The sequence below is a fragment of the Nicotiana tabacum genome, chromosome 17 (genome assembly GCF_000715075.1).
Source record: "Nicotiana tabacum cultivar K326 chromosome 17, ASM71507v2, whole genome shotgun sequence".
NCBI classification, from domain to species: domain Eukaryota; kingdom Viridiplantae; phylum Streptophyta; class Magnoliopsida; order Solanales; family Solanaceae; genus Nicotiana; species Nicotiana tabacum.
In genome coordinates, this window is record NC_134096.1 from 114,373,425 (window position 1) to 114,393,388 (window position 19,964).

Sequence of the window (19,964 nt, forward strand, 5' to 3'; positions counted from 1 at the left end):
GGACTTGTCCGATGCTTGAGAAATATGTTGCGTCGTGTCGCGACGTTAAATCAGGCGCTTATTGGGAGACAACCCAAGCATCTTCTTTTGTTTTTCGTAGTTTACTAATTTTTCCCGTTCGTTTTATATTCTTGATATTTTTAGGAGTTCCTTAATTTTTTATTTTGTAGGAGTTAAGTCTTGTATGTATTTATCAAGAAAAAAAATCCAGGTATGCAAAAACAGGGTGGATGCGTCGCATCCCCTTAGCGCCCAAAAATTTGAGACAAACTGCACGAGGCAGTGAACTCCGGCCATAGAGACCAAGGGCGCATCCCAGGTAAGTGTTACTTAAAACACTTGAAACACTTAAAGTCCCTCCTCACTATTTTCCTCTCAACCCGGCGCACATCCACTCCTCGCACCACCACTACCTCTAACCTCGACGGTACCAGGTATTTGCTTCTCCCTCTTCTTCTTCTTCCCCGTCTCTTCTCTCTCTCCTCTTTGTAAGGCGGTAGAATCCCACCCCAATTCCCCTATATTAGGTTTCACCCAGTTGAATTCTCCACATGAACTTAAAAGAAAACTTTGAAAAAAAAAAAATTGAGGTTCTTGCTTGTTTCCACTGATGGGTGTTGATGTAGGAGATGATAAACTAAAATTTCCTTCATCTCGTTAATTTTGGGAGGGTATTTGAATTGTCCAATTGTTAGAAAACATTAGGCCAAACTGTTCCATTCTACGTGCTCGATAACCTGAGAGGTAAATTTAGGCGCCGACGAAGTATGAGTAGCCGAGCGACACTAGTATATGCTAATGAATAAGAGTGTGATTGTTTGACTGATTGTGTACAGCCTTGTCAGAATATTTTGAGCTTGTGGTAGATTGTCCTAATAAGCTGAACATCCGGCACATGCTTGGCTGCTTGTATTGTAAAGTGTTACTTCAATTTGAATTCTGTGCGCTCTATGCGTATTGGTATGTATTGAGATTAAGTGTGGGGTTGCGAGAAGTTTATGATGATATATCTGAGTAAATTTAAAGTGAGCTATTGTAGGTAATCGAACATGCTTTGAGAAACACTTGAATCTATCTCTCGTTGCGCATAGTGATGTCTATAAGTGCATTGCTCATTCGTGTACTACTAGTTAATTAATTCCCGCTGAAAGCCATGGGCTATATTTGAATGAAGTACTGAATGGCATAAGCGTGTGTATGATTGGAATTGCATATTATTGCACAACTACTCCACATCTGAAACTTCAATGTTCTGCACACTAATTGTTGACTTTGCTTTGCAGGTACATAGGTTCCTAATAGCGGCAACGAGCAAAACGTCTAAACAACAAGAAAGAGATAATGATAGGCAACCGCCTAAAAAGCCTACTGGACACGTGACAGGTGATCCAAACCCACAAAACAAAAGAAAACGGACTGAGAAAGCAAAGGCACCGCCGACTAGGAAGTTAATTGATGAATCAGAGCAAGAAGAGGAGGAACCATTAGTGAGGAGGACTGTAAAAAGGGGTACCACAAAAACATCAGCAAATCCGCCAAGCAAGGGAATATAGTTCAAAGAACCGGTGCCGCATGCTACAGACTTAGATCCACATGGTGATGATAGGATTGTGACCGAGTCCCCTATTCGTGAGGATGCTATTGCTATGCCAGAGGGGGGCATGATAGATGTTGTGGATGCTTCGAGTACTCACTCGGTTGTTGCCACTGTCTCTGATGCTCCTCCATAGACCACAGAGGAGCCCTCCACATCGACTTGAGGGAATTTCTTCTCACCCTACTCTACTTTGTTTGTGTACATTGGGGACAACGCACGGTTCTAAGTGTGGGGTGGGGGTTATTCATTTTTTGTTGTGGATGAATGCACTTAACTATTACAATATTTATTGCTTTGATACTTTTGGGGCTGTAATATTCACTGAATTAACGGCTTGTAATAGTTAGTAAATTCGTCTATAAGTCGTATCTCTCAGTCTCTTGTTGTTTACATTTGTAGTAAGTAGCCTAAAACATAGAAAATAAAGGACTTTTTCCGACGACGGACTACCAAGACAGTTCTCTCAAGGGATTAAGGTCCTTGAAAAATGACAAAAAAAAAAAGATTTTCAATTGATTCTAGAAAGTAGTGTTAGTATTAGGAAATTGGCAGAAATATAAAGATTCAGACTAAATTCAGCACATTCAGTGACTTGTTTGATACCAACAGATTTAGACCTGAACATGTGGATTATAACTTTCTCCATGAGTTTTTGATAACTATTTTTGCTTTGAAAAGTAGAATAGTTTTTTTTGTGACGTTTAGGCTCATTTTCTTTTTCTTGACTCCTGTGCTAACTGTTGTGCCTTGTGCATTAAATTTGTGTCTTAACTCTGTACTGGCTTTGATTGAAAGTTGAAATGTAGCCATCCTAATCGAATCATGTGCCATTGTGTGGTGAGATTTTTGTATAGTTCCATGTAGTACATTTGTGTCTAGAACTTGCCCTGCATGTGAGTTGAAGCGAAATCCTAGGTTTTTCTCTGTTTGAAATATGATTTTAGGCCTTCTTTGATCTTTTTGGAATTGTAATGCTACCACAAATAAAATCATCCCTAATTAGCCATTTTGAGCTTGTAGACCTTTTATTTGGCACCCACAGTACGAGCCTATACCCTTGTATTCTTAATTGAAACTTTTGATCCTTGTATCTCTTAAGGCACTTTAATTGTGAAATGAGCGCTAAAAGAAGTAAGGAAGGGATTTGGGTGACTTTCGAGTGGAACCAACGAAAAGGAGAAATATGCATTTATTTTGTAAAATAATACACCACTAGCGAAAATTGAAAATAGAAAAAAAAGGAGAAAAATCTAGAAAAAAAAAGAAGAAAAAAATATAGATGAATGAATTGTTGTCTTGTTTTTGCTAGTGGGATGTAAATTGAGGTAGTGTTTAAAGAAAGAGATAATGTTTTGGGGGTGATATTGTTGTGAAATTGAAGTGGGGTTGAAGAAAGTTGCGCTTGAAGTTATTACTTGATATGTTAAAGTGCTTAGGAGGGTTAGCCATTATTTCCTATATCTATCCTACCCATTCCTTAGCCCACGTTACAACCACGATAAAGTCCTAATTGATTTTAGACTGAGCGTGCCTGCATTAGTAGAAATTTACATAACGGGCAAGCTTATGATACCTTTTGTGGGCATGTGAACTTCTTTGAGAGAGTGAGGGAGTTCTTTTATTGTTGGAATTCCTTAAATTATGTTCAAATTTTATTTGAGTGTGTGGACTATCTCTCTCTGTTTTGTGGTGAGGGCACATATTTCATGATAGATAGGTGACTTAATTAATCTCTTCAGTCAGAGTGAGTAAGTTGGCCTGAAAGTAGTTATGCTATGGAGTTAGTTTCTGAGGTTGAGATGTCCCGAAGTTACTATTTGATTATTTTTGAACTGTTCACTATTGTGCTTAGTATTTTTTTTAACATGGGGAAGAAAGTCCGAGAATGCATGTGGAAAGGGCTAATTGTTGGTATCAACCAAAGTCATGGGTGCTTGAGCTTAATTGAAATGTGTGGCTTGACAGTGATAAGCTTAATTTTGTTCGATCTATTGTAGGTCGATTCTACTTTACTCGAGGACGAACACAGGTTTAAGTGTGGGGTGGTGATGTTGGGCATATTTTTTATATGTTATAATGTTACTTTACTCATGTTTTAATCACTTTTTGGTGCTGTTTGATCTTTAAAACGTCCAACATGTGTTAATTATTGGTTTTATGACTTATTGAGTTGTGTGTGATGATTTAGGGTGTTTGAAGTGCAAAAATATGAAGAAAAGGTGCTCCAGCTATAAGGAAAAAAGGGTGGATGCATCGCATCCAGCCTAGGAAAAAAGTGTATTTGGTGAACCCTTAGCAGTGAAGTCGAGCTAAGGCATCCACCTTAGCATCCGCACCTGGGCACAACAGAGATGAATGAACAGAGCGTGGATGCGAAGCATGCGATGCTGAGAAGCTGAAGCTAAGGCGGATGTAAAGCATCCACCCCATCATCAATCTCTGAAGCTGAGACGGAATTGGAAAAGAAAAACTTTGGCCCACGACTTTTGTACGTAATATATAAACCAAAAATGCCTCTTTTAGGTCATCTAACACACGGAGAAGCATAGAAAAGCCATCATAAAGTTTGAAAACCACGGAATTCGTCTTGAGTTCTTACTTTTTCCTTCTTTTATTGATTTTTATGTATTCTTCGAAAATACTTGATATTGCTACCATGAGCATGCGTGGCTAAACTCGTTAGTTCTGGGGGCATGAGTGCTACATGAATGTTGACGTTTGAAGTTTGAATTGACGAATTTGATGTTTATTTAATTCTGTTTTTAATTATTTTGCTGCGTAGCTAACAGTGGAATACTATCTACGAATCTAGTATTGAACTCGAAAGTGAGAATTCTAGATTGCATATAGGATTAAATAGAGTAAGTTCTTGAACCCATGTATCGGGGAACGAGTTCGCAATTAGGATACAAATATACCTAATTGTCTTACTTTGTTGGAAACACAGGAAGTGTAAATGCGTTCTTGTTAGTCTTAATTCCATAGACATATAGGCATTTAAGTTAACTTGAATAGGCGAGTAAGAACTCGATAAATTCTTACGAGCAACATTAACCCTGACAATCAACAAACCAAATAAATCAATTAGTCAGTTTAAGCCGAGAACGCAACAAGATTGTTAGCTAGCCTATGACCCTGGAATATCCTCTCCTATCGATTGTTATCCGCAATTGCCTACGTATTTTAGTCGATCTCTAGTTTAATTAACTGTTTGATATTTTCTTTGGTTATTAATTAATTGCCTACTCATTTTGAGAAAAATCTCTTGAATAAATAATTTGTTTGAGTTTGAATGAGTCAAAAGTTAATCATAAGTCTCCGTGGAAACGATACTCTACTCACTACTTTATTACTTGACGACCACGTATACTTACGTGTGTGTTTGGTCGCAACATCTATATTTAAGTAGAATACGATGAAATTAAATTACGACACACAATGTATTCTTACGCTTGCAATGTCTTCCTATCTTATCTTATCTAAAGAATCTTGTTTTAGTTAGCTTATGGAGTAATACTTGCAAATATCTAGATACCTTGTGTTAGGTAACGAGTTCCATTATTCCATGCACTACATGTAAACATGTACTCCTTTAAGAATTTCAAGCAGAAGACATATACTTATATTAGGGAACAAAAATTAAAGAGATATGATAAATTTCCAAATTAAGTTCACGTCCTAAGCCTCTTTTTCTTCATCATATACATGGTAATCAGAACCAACTTGTACCATATATTTTTAGTATGTTATTCCATTGATAATTACGCCATATTGGAGCATCATCCATATGGCCCCTTAATTGATTTTTAAAATAAAGGCTTGTTACCCCCAAAAGTATAATTTAGATTTTGTAAATTAGACGAGGTTTACTTTATGAAAATATCATTGCCTTTTTTTTTTTTTTTAATCACTGGATTATCCCAACAATATTCCCCATTTATTGATTAAAATACGCTATAGAGTTTAAGAGAAAAAAATTTCTCGGTTACCAAAATAAAGGGCTTGCAATTTCTCATGAAAATGATGAGCCGTCATTCTGCCATGGAAAATAGTACTTTCTTATGAAATATTTCACTGTTATTCCGTTATGGAAAATAATATTTTCTTATAAAATTTTTCACCAACTTATTAGATATTCTTTCAAAAGATCACCTTATTTGTAATCAAGTTCAAAAAAAGGGAAAGTTGGACAAGGAAATTAATAATACCGAAAAGGTACATTTTCGATATGGCATCAACTGAAAATAAGTTTACCAATAGAATAATGTAATATTGAAAGTTCCTTCAAGTACAACATAAGTAGCTAGCTGAATTAAGTGACTTATTTATTCAGGGTTCAATTTCTTATACATTGATAGTTTAAGAAAAACTTTACATTTTTCATGTTATTTAATATTCAATTAAAAATTATTATTAATAGTAAATTTAAGTAGATAACTTGAGAAATATGGTAAGTAACTTGTTACAATTAATAAAGTTATAAAGCGAATCATTAATTTTCTATAAAGAACTTATATAGTATTGTGATATAATCCTTTAAAACATCCCTTTTTAATTTTCGAAGAAATTATGCCTTAAGTCATTTTTATGTTTTTTTTTTCAACATGGTTTTATTGGCTAATTCAAAATTATTCAATCTAATCTTATCTTATTTTAATATTTAAGATTTGCGCTTATCCCCATAACGGAATTGTTTTGATTGGGCTTCTCATGTTGTCTTGTTGGTTTCTCATAGAAAGCTGCAACTTTCAACTTACGTACTACCCACAACTTCCCCAGCCGCTCTTGTTGGCGCGTGGTTCACGTCATTAAATTCCCTTGTTGTAACCCCCACGTACCCTTCACTTTCCTCTCATTAAAAGTTTCACCTTTTACTCCATTAAAGTTTACACATTTGATTCCCTTTTAATCCCCCGCCCCCCAACATACCCCCTACCCCCAGTATTCGAATTATCGAATATACCCGTTGCTTTATTTTATTATAGTATATGCACATACTTGTGTCTGCTTATGTGCAAGTGGCAACTTTGCTTGTTTGAAATTTTGGGAAAAACAAAGAGGATTTTGGAGAGTTACCCATTAATGTAAAGCTGCTGCGGAAGCAAATGCGATGAATCTCCGGCAACGGCCACCAGTCACGCGCGGCCGTGGTTCGGATCACGCGCCGCTACCACCCCATTACGAGCCGTACAACATTATACCCATTAACAATTTGCTTGCTGACCACCCTTCACTGAGGTACCCAGAGGTGCGTGCTGCTTCAGCTGCTCTACGCGCCGTTGGGGATCTCCGGCTGCCGCCGTTCATTCAGTGGCGTGATACTATGGACCTCATGGACTGGCTTGGACTCTTCTTTGGGTTTCAAGACGATAACGTGAAGAACCAAAGGGAACACTTGGTTCTCCATTTGGCTAACTCTCAAATGCGCCTTCAACCACCACCTGCCGCCCCGGACCGCCTTGACTACGGTGTCCTCCGCCAGTTTCGCCAGAAGCTCTTGAATAACTACACAAAATGGTGTTCATATCTTGGTAAAAGGTCTCAACTTCGCTTGCCAAGACGCCAAAGTCCAGAACTTTCTCGCCGTGAGCTCTTGTATGTATGTCTTTACTTATTGATTTGGGGTGAGGCTGCTAATCTTCGTTTTGCTCCTGAATGCTTATGTTATATATATCACCATATGGCCATGGAACTGAATTACATTCTTGATGGTCACATTGATGAGAGTACTGGAGCCCCTTTTGTTCCTTTTACTTGTAGGCAGTTTGGTTTCTTGGAACAAGTTGTCACTCCTATTTATACGACGATTAAAGGTGAAGTTGAGAGGAGTAGAAATGGCACTGCCCCTCATTCAGCTTGGAGGAATTATGATGATATAAACGAGTACTTTTGGAGTAGGAGGTGTTTTAAGAGGCTGAAATGGCCTCTTGACTTGTCATGTGGTTTTCTGGATACTAGTGTAGGCAGGAGAGTTGGTAAGACAGGTTATGTGGAGCAGAGGACTTTTTGGAATATTTTTAGGAGCTTTGATAGGTTATGGGTGTTGTTGATATTGTTCTTTCAGGCTGCTGTTATTGTTGCGTGGCAAGGTACACAGTATCCGTGGCAGGCTTTGGAAAGGAGGGATGTGCAAGTGCAGTTGCTTACACTCTTCATAACTTGGGCTGGTTTGAGGTTTATTCAGTCAATACTTGATGCCGGGACTCAGTATAGTTTAGTTACCAGGGATACAATGTGGATAGGTGTGAGAATGGTCTTGAAAAGTGTAGTTGCTGTGACATGGGCAGTCGTGTTTGGGGTGTTCTATGGAATGATTTGGAGCCAGAAGAATTCTGATAGGAGGTGGTCGTATGAGGCAAACCAAAGGATCTTGACATTTCTTAAGGCTGCTCTGGTGTTCATCATCCCGGAGGTGTTAGCTCTGGTTCTTTTCATTCTCCCATGGATACGAAATGTGATTGAAAACACTGACTGGCCAATTTTTTACTTGATAACATGGTGGTTCCACACTAGGATTTTTGTGGGTCGCGGGCTCAGAGAAGGGCTTATTAATAACATAAAGTACACGTTGTTCTGGATTGCGGTATTGGCTTCCAAATTTATCTTCAGCTATTTCTTTCAAATAAGGCCGCTGCTTGATCCTACACGAGCTCTTTTGAATATGAAAGTTAAAAAGTACAAGTGGCATGAATTTTTTGGTAGCACGAATGAGCTAGCAGCGGTTTTGATGTGGATTCCAGTTGTTCTAATTTATCTAGTGGACCTGCAGATCTGGTACACTATATATTCCTCCATTGCAGGAGCAACAATTGGGTTGTTCTCGCATATAGGTGAAATTAGGAACATTAAACAGCTCAGACTCAGATTCCAGTTCTTTGCAACTGCATTGCAGTTCAATCTGATGCCCGAGAATGAGAGTGTAGATGCTAAGGACACCCTGGTTCGCAAGCTTCGGAATGCAATACATCGGATAAAGTTAAGATATGGCCTTGGACAGCCGTACAAGAAGATTGAATCGAGCCAGGTGGAAGCAACTAGGTTTGCCTTAATATGGAATGAGATTATCATAACTATGAGGGAGGAAGACTTAGTTAGTGATCGTGAGCTGGAGCTGATGGAGTTGCCACCAAACTGTTGGGATATTAAGGTTATGCGTTGGCCGTGTTTTCTCTTGTGCAACGAGTTACTTCTTGCTCTCAGCCATGCAAGCGAGCTGGCAGATGCGCCTGATAGATGGGTTTGGTTTAAGATAGGCAAGAATGAGTATAGGAGGTGTGCAGTGATTGAGGTTTATGACAGCATCAAATACTTGCTACTAAAGATTATTAAATACGACACTGAAGAGCATTCAATAGTCACTGCGCTTTTCCATGACATTGATGATTGCATTCACTTTGAAAAGTTTACTAAAGCCTACAAGATGACCCTCTTGCCACGCATTCATGAAAAGCTGGTGTCTCTTATTGAGCTTTTGCTCAGGCCAGAGCCAGATTCGCGTGATATGGTCAATGTATTACAGGCTTTGTACGAGCTTTCAGTTCGGGAATTTCCAAGGGTGAAGAAGAGCACAGAACAACTGATGCAGGCAAGTCTTGCTCCTTCAAATACCAATCACGGGCTTCTTTTCGAAGACGCGATCGAGTTTCCTGATAAACAAGATGCTTTCTTCTATAGGCAGCTGCGCCGTTTGCAAACAATTCTTACTTCCAGAGATTCAATGCACAATGTCCCAAGAAATATTGAAGCGAGACGGCGTATCGCCTTCTTCAGTAACTCTGTTTTTATGAACATGCCACGAGCTCCCCAGGTAGAGAAGATGATGGCTTTTAGTGTCTTGACCCCTTACTATGATGAGGAAGTTCTGTTTGGCAAAGAAAGTCTTAGGAGTCCAAATGAAGATGGAGTATCCACCATATTTTATCTGCAGAGGATTTATGAAGATGAGTGGGCGAACTTCATGGAGAGGATGCATACAGAAGGAATGCGGGATGAGAATGAGTTATGGAACACTAAAGCAAGGGAGATTCGCCTTTGGGCATCGTATAGGGGGCAGACTCTGTCCCGTACTGTAAGAGGCATGATGTATTATTACAAGGCTCTCCAGATGCTTTCCTTCCTTGATTCTGCTTCAGAGGTTGATATAAGGCACGGCTCGCAAGAAATTGCTTCACTTGGTTCATTGAACCAAAATAATCACTTGAACGGTATAGACTCTGGCATGTTACGAACTCCTCAAAATATTCACAGAACGAGTAGCAGTGTCACCCTTCTTTTTAAAGGAGATGAGTTTGGTGCTGCTCTAATGAAATTTACTTATGTGGTGACCTGCCAGGTGTATGGTTCTCAGAAGAAGAAGGGTGATCCACGTGCTGAGGAGATCCTAAATTTGATGAAGAATAATGAGGCCCTCCGAATTGCTTATGTGGATGAGGTTTACTTGGGAAGAAATGAAGTAGAATACTATTCTGTCCTAGTGAAGTATGATCAACAATTGAAGAAAGAAGTGGAAATCTACCGCATAAAGTTGCCTGGTCCCCTGAAACTTGGGGAGGGTAAGCCGGAGAATCAAAACCATGCCATTATCTTCACCAGAGGTGATGCAGTTCAGACCATAGACATGAATCAAGACAATAACTTTGAAGAGGCACTTAAGATGCGTAATCTGTTGGAGGAATTCAAGGAGAATTATGGTATTAGGAAGCCCACCATTCTGGGAGTTCGTGAAAATATCTTTACTGGTTCTGTGTCATCTCTTGCTTGGTTCATGTCTGCCCAGGAGACGAGTTTTGTGACTCTGGGGCAACGCGTTCTTGCCAATCCTCTCAAGGTACGGATGCACTATGGTCATCCAGATGTCTTTGATAGGTTTTGGTTCTTGTCCAGAGGTGGCATCAGCAAGGCTTCCAGGGTGATTAATATAAGCGAGGATATATTTGCTGGATTCAACTGTACCTTGCGAGGTGGCAATGTTACCCACCATGAATATATACAAGTGGGTAAGGGAAGGGATGTTGGATTGAATCAGATCGCAATGTTTGAGGCTAAAGTTGCTAGTGGCAACGGTGAACAGGTATTGAGCAGAGATGTATATAGGTTGGGTCACAGACTAGATTTCTTTCGCATGCTCTCATTCTTCTATACGACTGTTGGCTTCTTCTTCAACAATATGATAGTGGTAGTAATGGTGTACATGTTCTTGTGGGGGAGACTTTATCTTGCACTCAGTGGTGTTGAGGAGTACGCCAGCAGAAATGCCAGCAGCAACAAAGCACTTGGTGCAATTTTGAATCAGCAGTTTGTTATCCAGCTTGGTGTGTTCACTGCCCTCCCTATGATTGTGGAGAACTCTTTGGAGCATGGCTTCCTTCCGGCAGTTTGGGATTTTGTAACTATGCAACTGCAACTTGCCTCACTATTTTTCACATACTCAATGGGAACCCGTGCACATTTCTTTGGTAGGACCATTCTGCATGGGGGAGCGAAGTACCGTGCAACTGGGCGCGGTTTTGTTGTGCAGCGCAAGTGCTTTGCTGAGAACTATCGGCTATATGCTCGCAGCCACTTTGTCAAGGCAATCGAACTTGGAGTGATCCTGGTTGTGTATGCTTCACATAGCCCCTTGACTAAGGACACCTTTGTGTATATAGCTATGACTATATCAAGTTGGTTCCTTGTACTGTCATGGATAACATCTCCGTTTTTGTTCAATCCCTCTGGGTTTGACTGGTTAAGAACAGTGTATGACTTTGATGATTTCATGCATTGGATTTGGTACAATAGGGGAGTTTTTGTAAAAGCGGATCAAAGTTGGGAGACATGGTGGTATGAAGAACAGGACCACTTGAGAACTACCGGTCTCTGGGGAAAGTTGCTTGAGATTATTATGGATCTTCGTTTCTTCTTCTTTCAATATGGAATTGTTTATCAATTACACATTGCTGGTGGTAACACTAGTATTGGTGTTTACTTGCTGTCTTGGATTATTATGGTCGCTGTTGTGGCAATTTACATTGCCATTGCATATGCAAAAGACAAATATTCGATGAAGGAGCACATATATTATCGACTGGTGCAGTTGTTTGTCATTCTGCTCACTACGTTGGTGATTGTTCTATTGTTGAGGTTAACCAAGTTTACGCTGATTGACTTCATCACAAGTTTGTTGGCATTTATTCCAACTGGATGGGGCTTAATCCAAATTGCCCTAGTGCTCCGGCCCTTTTTGCAGTCTACTTTGGTTTGGAGCACTGTTGTGTCTTTGGCTCGGCTATATGATATGATGCTTGGGCTAATTGTTATGGCTCCTCTGGCATTTCTATCATGGATGCCTGGATTTCAATCCATGCAGACAAGAATATTATTTAATGAAGCTTTCAGCAGGGGCCTTCAGATTTCTCGTATCCTCACAGGCAAAGATACATAATTTGAGGTGATTCTCTAACTTGCATATGTAGTTGAGTTTCTATTTATCATGATGATTGTAAGTGTACTTTAGTCTATCAGGTTTAAATTCACATGCTATGTATAGCTGCTAGTACTTTTCAGACTTGTAGTTTCTTGTCCAAATTTATAGTGCTCTGATTCAATTAACCTTCTCTAAGTTCGAAGGTAGCTAGATAAAATTTTAGCTGTTAATCTTTGCTAAGTTCAAAGGTGACACTTTATCTAGCCTTTCTGAGATAAGATAATCTTTTTGTTTGAGAAGGATTGGCTGCCCTGTTGTTCATGAGGTCAGCAACATGAATGCGTCTACGTAAACGAGTTCATACACATGACGGAACTTACTGAATTACTTTTTAAAAAAAAAAGAAAAAAAAGCGGAATGTTCTTACTTTTGACATTTTGTCACAGAGTTTGTATGGCTGTTTTAGACTGATTAATATGCTTTGCTTTCTTGGCCAAAAATAGGCTAACCCTGGAGAAATGAACAGTTGTTTGATAGTGCTGATGTAGAAGCAGATTTATTGAGAACAGATTTGCAACCTTTATATCTACTGGTTTTAAATGTCATTTCTAGTGTAACAGGCTAAGATGAATGTTATTGAGGATAGCAAGTCTTTGCCTGCAAGAGTACAACATCCGTCTAATAAAGTAATACATATCAGAAACACTTTTGCTATTTTCACATTTCACTTTACCTTCTTTCTTTTAAACTTTTCATCACGCTTCTTTCTTTTTGATTTTGAATAAGGAGGCCTGAACATCAACATTTTGCTTTATTACCAACAGCAGAAAAACATGTTTATGAATCCGCCCCCTCTCCCATCCTCAGCTTTTATGAGATGGCCTAAAATTATTACTTGCATTGAAAACAGTATTGAGCAGGAAAATTTACAATATGGTGTCACTATAATCTTAGAGTATCCCTTTAAAAAAAATATTCTTAGAGTAATTATCCTCGCTTGTTGGAAGATCACTCTAGAATTTCATCCTCATCACATAAAAGAAAAAAAGAAAGACTAAGATAGAGCCCCCCAGGACTTTGGTCTAGTGATAAGAACCCAACATCAGAAGTTCGAACCCTAATATTTAAGTGGAGAAGGGCAGAGATGCGGACCCATTATCCACCGAGATTCAAATCCTGCACCAGCTGGCTCTTGGGGACTTCTCATTATCAAAGAAAGAAAAGAGAAACTGTGATAGAGAGAAGGGATGGGAGGTCGGGGCATTGGGGTGTGGTTCGGGGTCTAAAGATAGATATCTTAATCCATAAACTTGATGTGAGGTAAAAGCATTCTACAAGTTAAGCTTTTTGGTGCAAAATAGATGATGTCCACAAAGTGGAGCAAATGTCGGAATTCCTCAGCTTCTTACAGATCAGGAGCTGAGTTTTTCCTTTTTGTAAATGTCCGGGTGCAGCACATCCTCAGTTCTGGCTAAGTACATCAATAAAATCTTTTGGTCTACCTGAATAACTGGTCATACTATCAAAGATATTATATGTGTTGTTTTTCTTATATCTCTTAATGATTGAGATTATGATGTTCAATAATCATGCTTGTTTTAGTTAACTTTTCTGTTGATTGCAGGAACAAGTTAATAATTTCAGAGGCATATGCATCTCTTTTCTTGATTATATAGGCCGCGGTTCTAAATAAGTGGCTTTATTTTTTGTCGGAGCTTGGATGGGGAATTTGAATTTGTGCCTTCTACTCAGTCTGGGTAACTTCTCACCCTTCAGTCTACCAAGTCGACGAGGTTAATACTACTTTTGTGTATTCTCCTTGCTACTTACAACATTGTGATTTCTGCTTTATTTAATTTTGAGTTTATATTGTTTGCTTGGCTGGGAAGGAGGATGTCAACATTTCTACTTTTGACGACTAAAAACTTAGATGCTGACCGCGCACCTCCTAATGTTCAAGTCATTCTTTGCTTGATGATAATGTCATAACCAGTTAGCAACTTTGACATCATGATACTCAATAACCTATGCTACTTGATAATTTACTGTTCTACCTCTTTTCCAGACTTGTATTTCCAAATTCTTTTGTACGAACATGATACAATCTTTGTTTCAGAGAATATCTGTCCGCCCTTAGTTCTGACTGCTAGTCTGACCATTCCTGAACCTGTCTTTCATACCGCTTCCAACTCAATGGAGAATATCTTGACTCTTGCAATTCCACCTCCCTTGGCTTATAACATGATTAAAAAGTCAGAGTCTTGACTGTAGACCCTCTATATCTTTATTAAATCATCTATATCAGATGAAATCAACAATAGTAACCCATCTTTACCTGTACAAAAAATTTGTAGACAGAGTTACTCATTTAGGTTTCTGGTTTCCCCTTGTAATCATGTGCTTTCGATGAACCATTTTGCTACCTGAAACTACAAACTTTGAGAGTTGAAACATCTCCAAACATACATTGCTATACTACCATCTTTCTTCCTCAATCAGCTGATCTACATGTGAAAAACACCACACCTGCCTTTTGCACATTCAACTCCTCTCTGCCGTGGGACACCAACAACCATGAAGGATCTCTCTTTCACGTGCAGTATATATTTACCATTCTGTCTTTGTAAATTGCAAGCCTGATGTAATTCAGTTATCACTTATGACATTGCAGGCTTGCAGCGGTTTTACCAAGCGATGTGGAACAGTTGGGGCTTTTCTTCTTCCTAGTCTTAGTATGGTTAGGTTCAGGAATCATGGTTAGATCTATCATGTTTCCAATTTTTTGTAGTTCTGTACATAATGGCCACATGTAAATGGTGACACTGTATTTGCGTATTTCTGGTGAGCTAATGGACGACAGTGGAACTTACACCAACTACGGTTTGGCTACTGAGCTTGCAAGAGGAAATTGCTCACTTCTAGCTCTATTTAATGTATTTTTTGGTGGTTAATTTCTTGACAGATGTAACTCATATTCACTCACTGAGCAAGACTAGTAAAAGGCACTTTGCTCGTCGCCTTAAATTGTAAATGTATTTGGCTTTCTGAATAATTGGCCAGTGGTTTTAAAGAAAATCACTTTTAAGATGTTTCTTGATTCAGATGAGTTTAGTTAAGTTTATGTTTTTACTAGAATTCATCAAAACTCGGTAGTAAAGAGGCATTGAACGTATCATAGAAACCCATGACAGCAAATGTTAGTTTGGTAGCAATTATAGGAAAATAAGAGCAGTATACAAGAGAGAATAGCCAAGAAACCCAAGTGAGATGTAGAAACTCAAATTTGGTTCGAATCTCCTGCAAATATACGCCGCTTACCCCCCTCCCAATTCAAATAATTAATATTTAATCCATGACCGAGTTCGAATATGTGATGTGCGCCTAACTTGGACTTCATGTTCTGCGTTCTTATCGTTGAATCTAAGCCCTGAGGCAGCATAATCTCTTGATCAGCAACTTAGAAAAGAGAAGTTCCCCTTCCCCTACTTTATCTCCACCAACGTTGAAAGAGCCTCACACAACTAGTGTGATTTGTACGAGGCATTGGATAAAATTTCTCACTTCAGCTAAAACTAGACCTTAAGTCGAATTAACTGAATTTTCATACATCTTCAGAGATAAAACTTGGATGCGTGCTATATCTTAAAATGGAGTAAAATCTTCACTGTTACACTAATAATTTTTTAGTGATCAACCCCTCAAACACATCTTTCTCCTTGCCTAACCACAACCCAAAGCACCAAGAGAAAAAAGAGAGAATAGCTTCTCTTGCGAAAATAGCTGATTAATTCATTTTAATCTGGTTATGTGGGAAAAGTTGCCAGTTAAAAACTTTTCTTAATGAAATGCCAGTACTTTACAACTTATAATTTGGGGAAAACAGAGTACTGCAGAAACCTGTCAATGCATCTAACAGATACAAGTCCCACTTAGATTGAAAATATTCACAGTGATTGCCGATTGGTAAGCAAAATTTTGCAAGCTAGCCAGTTCAGTAACAATAGCGTCTGAAAGAAGAGTTAACTACCAATATATAGATACTTAGTCTCTACCAGATGAATCATTCTTTAGCAGGCTTGAAATTAGATACTTCAACTATACAATCTTTGACATATAATGCAAGTATCGGAATCTAATGAAGCTCATGACAGGAGAACTAAAAGTTTCTTCAAAAATCAAAGATAAAATTTCTACTGACAGTTTATTCTTCTGTAATTGACTCAGTGCTGACTACAGGTACTTTCTCATATGTGGAACTCTCTCTATATCTACTGGGAAGAAAACAACGGCCCCCAAATCTCTGCTGCAAGAAAGTGAGTACTGCAAGAAGCAGACCCCCACAACAGATAATGATGTCCCAAGCAGTAGAATAGTAATCCATTTTTGGGTTTCCGTAAATGTAATCAAATGACCAAGCATTGCCGTGAGCTCTGTAAAGATCATATACATGTGGCATTAGGCGCACAAGGGTGGTTCCTACATAGAAACCAGGGGTGAGAGCCTTCTCAGTAGTGTTACAGAACACAATGAACAGAATCTGAGGAAGCAAAAATCCATCCAAGATCAAACCGGCATATGTTTTGAGCTCCCCCCACAAAGTTTGCTGTTGGTAACGAAAATGAAGGGAATATTCAAGCTTCATCTGATGAGGATTTCTTGACAGATGGAGAAAATAAGCAATCAATCCACCACAAATATACATTGGCAAAGACAAATACAGAACCTTTTTATCAGATATCCAGGAATTTTTGGGGATCTCATCACCTGCTCTTGCAGACCATATGAGTTGGAGAAGACGGAATTCCAACAAGAATGCTATCATCGTCATGATTCTAATTAAAACCTCATTTACTTCAACCCATCCATCATTACCAAAGTAAACATTCCGCTTTTTTCGGTTGACCAAAAATAAGGCTTCAAAGTTTAGCAACAGAGGGATCATGTGTGCCAATGTGAGTACAACTAGCATGACAACAGAGATAAACGGAAGCACACTTGGGTTTTTTTTCACATAAAATAGCTGCAGACCCACAAAGATGCATGCAAGTGTGTTGGAAATTAGAACCATGGTCATTTCCAGATCCATTCTCCATATGGAATTTCTGGCTTGGTCAGTGTAGATCGAATTTGATATAAGTTCCAGAGGTTCAAAGTAAAGAGGATCAGACTTTGTTCTCATGCTCTCAATGGTACCTCTACCACCTGTGCGGACTTTAGCGTTCAGAGGCGGGTACTGAATATTAACTAGAATTTCACAGTCCAACGATGAATTTTTCTGTGAAATCCCTTGACGTGATGAAAAATACATACAGCCAACCATGCAAAGATGTCCACTCCTCGAATCATATAAACCTTCAGCAGAAATTTCAATTGTCATAGGAGTATGATCAACACTGTACAAGAACTGAGGTGGAGCAAAAAAGTGAAGCACATAGCTTACATTGACCACAGTACTTTGATTGTCGTTCAATTTAACAGAAGAATCAGATGCACCCCGGTAAAACTTATCCCCCACAGACAATGGTGCTGAATAACTGAAAATTTCTGTTTTTTTCTTATTCCTCACCATCATATCAAATCGCATATCAGATGAATGAACATCGGGATACTTCCCTCCATTGCCTTTATAACTCATTGCCTTGGCACAAGACCTCGTCACATTATCAATCACAGTATACTCATATGTCAATCCATCAAGCCTGTTAACCAGATTTCTTAGACTGTGCAAGGCAACTTTACCGTAATTGCCTTTTTCATTTGAGTCTTTTCTTTTCCAAATCTCCCCAACAACAACACTCCTCTCCTTCAAGGTCCATTGCTTAGGCAATCTCAAACTCAGCCTCACAACACAATCCCCAACAAAACCCTTTTCAGCTGCTGCATCACTTCCATTGAAAATCCGGCAACCAATCATGTCAACTGTTTTCGTCTTCTCATCCCACTTCCCTTCAGCAACCAATGTTTGATTTATCAAATAAGTTGGCCGAGTGCTCACACCATCACCAAAGCTTAACAAGAATCTCCCTCTCCCATTATCCCCGCACTCAATCTCATTAAACCATATCATCGTCGGCCTAAAGTTTGACACATTACCACCAAGAAAATCACAATTCCCATTACTACAATTACCCAAATACATCATTTCCATAGTCCCAGCACGACTTATAACTGAGCACACACTCCTATCTGGGTTGTCTATTCCCAACGAAACATTAGACGAATCACCATATTCACTAAACCCATGATTCTCAACTTCTTTATTAATCAAAGTATACACATAATTTCTCAAAGACAAACCAAGTATTTCAACAGGCTTAGTATATGCATTGTTATCATTCACATCAATTCTTTCCAACGTACCATTAACAACACTACGCAAAATATCAGACGAATTGAAATAAACCAACTTAAGAACAACATCAACAGAACTTAACTTCCTCATACCTGATCCCACCATACAAAGCTTCCCAGTACCCGAATCCCAGAAACCCGAAACGCGAAACTCCCTCGAATACCCGCCGCCACCTCTGGTAGGAAACCTAGGTGGCCGGTTATAAACTAGCCGGAGTTTCCGCCGGTGTACAAAATCACCAAAAAACTCAGGACCAACACTTCCTGCGAACCTCAAAACACCTTCAAGTTTAAATATTTTACCATTTTGGGTCGGATAAACATTTTGGGTGTAGAAATTTAGGGTTTTCGGATTGAATTTTCCGGCATTTTCAACCGGCGCGTGTACGTACGCGTTGCGAAGAGTGAGGAAAATTGGGGTAGCGTTAAAAGGGGTTGAAGCTTGGCTTAAAGGGGTGCTGGAAACGACGTCGTTACAGTATGGTGAGTATGGGATCTGAGGGAGTTCGGAAACTCCAAGGGAGGAGTTAAGGGAAAGGAGAAGAAGGAGTAGAAGAAGAAGAAGAGGACTAAATTGGAATTTGGGTGATGAGGATGTTGTAAATATGGAAAGTTTGAATCTGGAGCTAGGGTTTTGCAATGGAGATGGAGCTGAGGAATTCTCCATTGTTATGAGGTGTTCATGGAGCATAGTGGAGAGACGGAGACTTCAATGGTTGATCAAATAAATATTGCTGACATTTGTATACACCTGAATCACAATCTCATTTCCTTTTTTGGATACCTCAATTGTCGGTTTGCTTCTTTATTTTATTTTCTATTTTGACTTTCGATTTTAGAATTATGATATGATACTAATAATTAATTTTTTTAATAATTATGTTATCCAAGAAATTTCTGTTCGTCAAGGCTTGAACATATAAGAAAAAAATCTTTGCATTTTTCTCTCGGATGATATTTGAACTTGAAACTAATATAAAGTAATAAACAAATAAAACAGTAGAAAGAATTCATGAGAAATTAAGGTTCTAATTATAATGTAGACAAAAATTAGGTTATTTTATTCCTTATGTTTATACCTTAACGACCAAATTAATTACTTCATATCTATACTGGTGGAAGCATCCAAGTAGAATAGTCGTCCGTTACTTACTATGTCAGTCATTAAAAACAAGAAACAAAGAATGAATGAAAGAGCATATAACTTTTATCATTGTGCTTTTATTAGGTACTCCCTCTTTTTCAATTTGAATAATTTAATTTCCTTATTAGTTTGTTCCAAAATTTGAAAATAATTTTATTTAATTTATTTATTTATTTTTACCTATTTTACGTTTAATGAAAATTTTTATAGCCACACAAATGTCATGGTCCCACAAAACTTTTGCCCTTGAGCTTTTAGGACCACATGTTTTAAAGTCTTTTTTTTCCTTTAGCTTTATGTCAAATCAAATTACATCATCGAAAATAGAAGGGAATATGTTATTTTGTTATAATTTTTTTTGTTATGATAAGACACTTTACTTTTGTGCAGTGAGATGTGTGAGATTTATAGCATGTTTGGCCAAATTGGAGAAATCAGCTTATTTTGAGAAGTGCTTTTTTCAAAAG

General features: G+C 38.5%; 2 protein-coding genes and 1 non-coding gene across 4 annotated transcripts; 2 read left to right on the plus strand and 1 right to left on the minus strand.

The window, feature by feature from the left end:
• The first annotated feature begins 6,511 nt into the window (after positions 1–6,511).
• Positions 6,512–15,089, plus strand: LOC107818477 (callose synthase 11-like). Of its 2 annotated transcripts, none has more exons than XM_016644502.2 (3): positions 6,512–12,026; positions 13,627–13,795; positions 14,674–15,089. In XM_016644502.2, the coding sequence occupies exon 1, from the start codon at positions 6,708–6,710 to the stop codon at positions 12,018–12,020; it is 5,313 nt and encodes a 1,770-aa protein (XP_016499988.2). In that variant the 5' UTR covers positions 6,512–6,707; the 3' UTR covers positions 12,021–12,026; positions 13,627–13,795; positions 14,674–15,089. The 2 variants fall into 2 exon arrangements, with proteins under 2 accessions (XP_016499988.2, XP_016499989.2); XM_016644503.2 differs by having other exon boundaries at positions 13,627–13,759.
• Positions 9,664–9,743, plus strand: LOC142172289 (small nucleolar RNA J33). The gene has a single exon (XR_012701661.1). It is a non-coding gene; the product is annotated as a small nucleolar RNA J33 (small nucleolar RNA).
• A 928-nt stretch (positions 15,090–16,017) lies between the features above and the next one.
• Positions 16,018–19,134, minus strand: LOC107818476 (uncharacterized). The gene has a single exon (XM_016644501.2). The coding sequence runs from the start codon at positions 19,042–19,044 to the stop codon at positions 16,204–16,206; it is 2,841 nt and encodes a 946-aa protein (XP_016499987.2). The 5' UTR covers positions 19,045–19,134; the 3' UTR covers positions 16,018–16,203.
• Positions 19,135–19,964: the final 830 nt, after the last annotated feature.

What these genes read in the sequence shown, in the direction of transcription:
- LOC107818477 (XM_016644502.2), top strand. Translation starts at nt 6,708, where the DNA reads ATGAATCTCCGGCAACGGCCACCAGTCACGCGCGGCCGTGGTTCGGAT.
- LOC107818476 (XM_016644501.2), bottom strand. Translation starts at nt 19,044, where the DNA reads ATGCTCCATGAACACCTCATAACAATGGAGAATTCCTCAGCTCCATCT.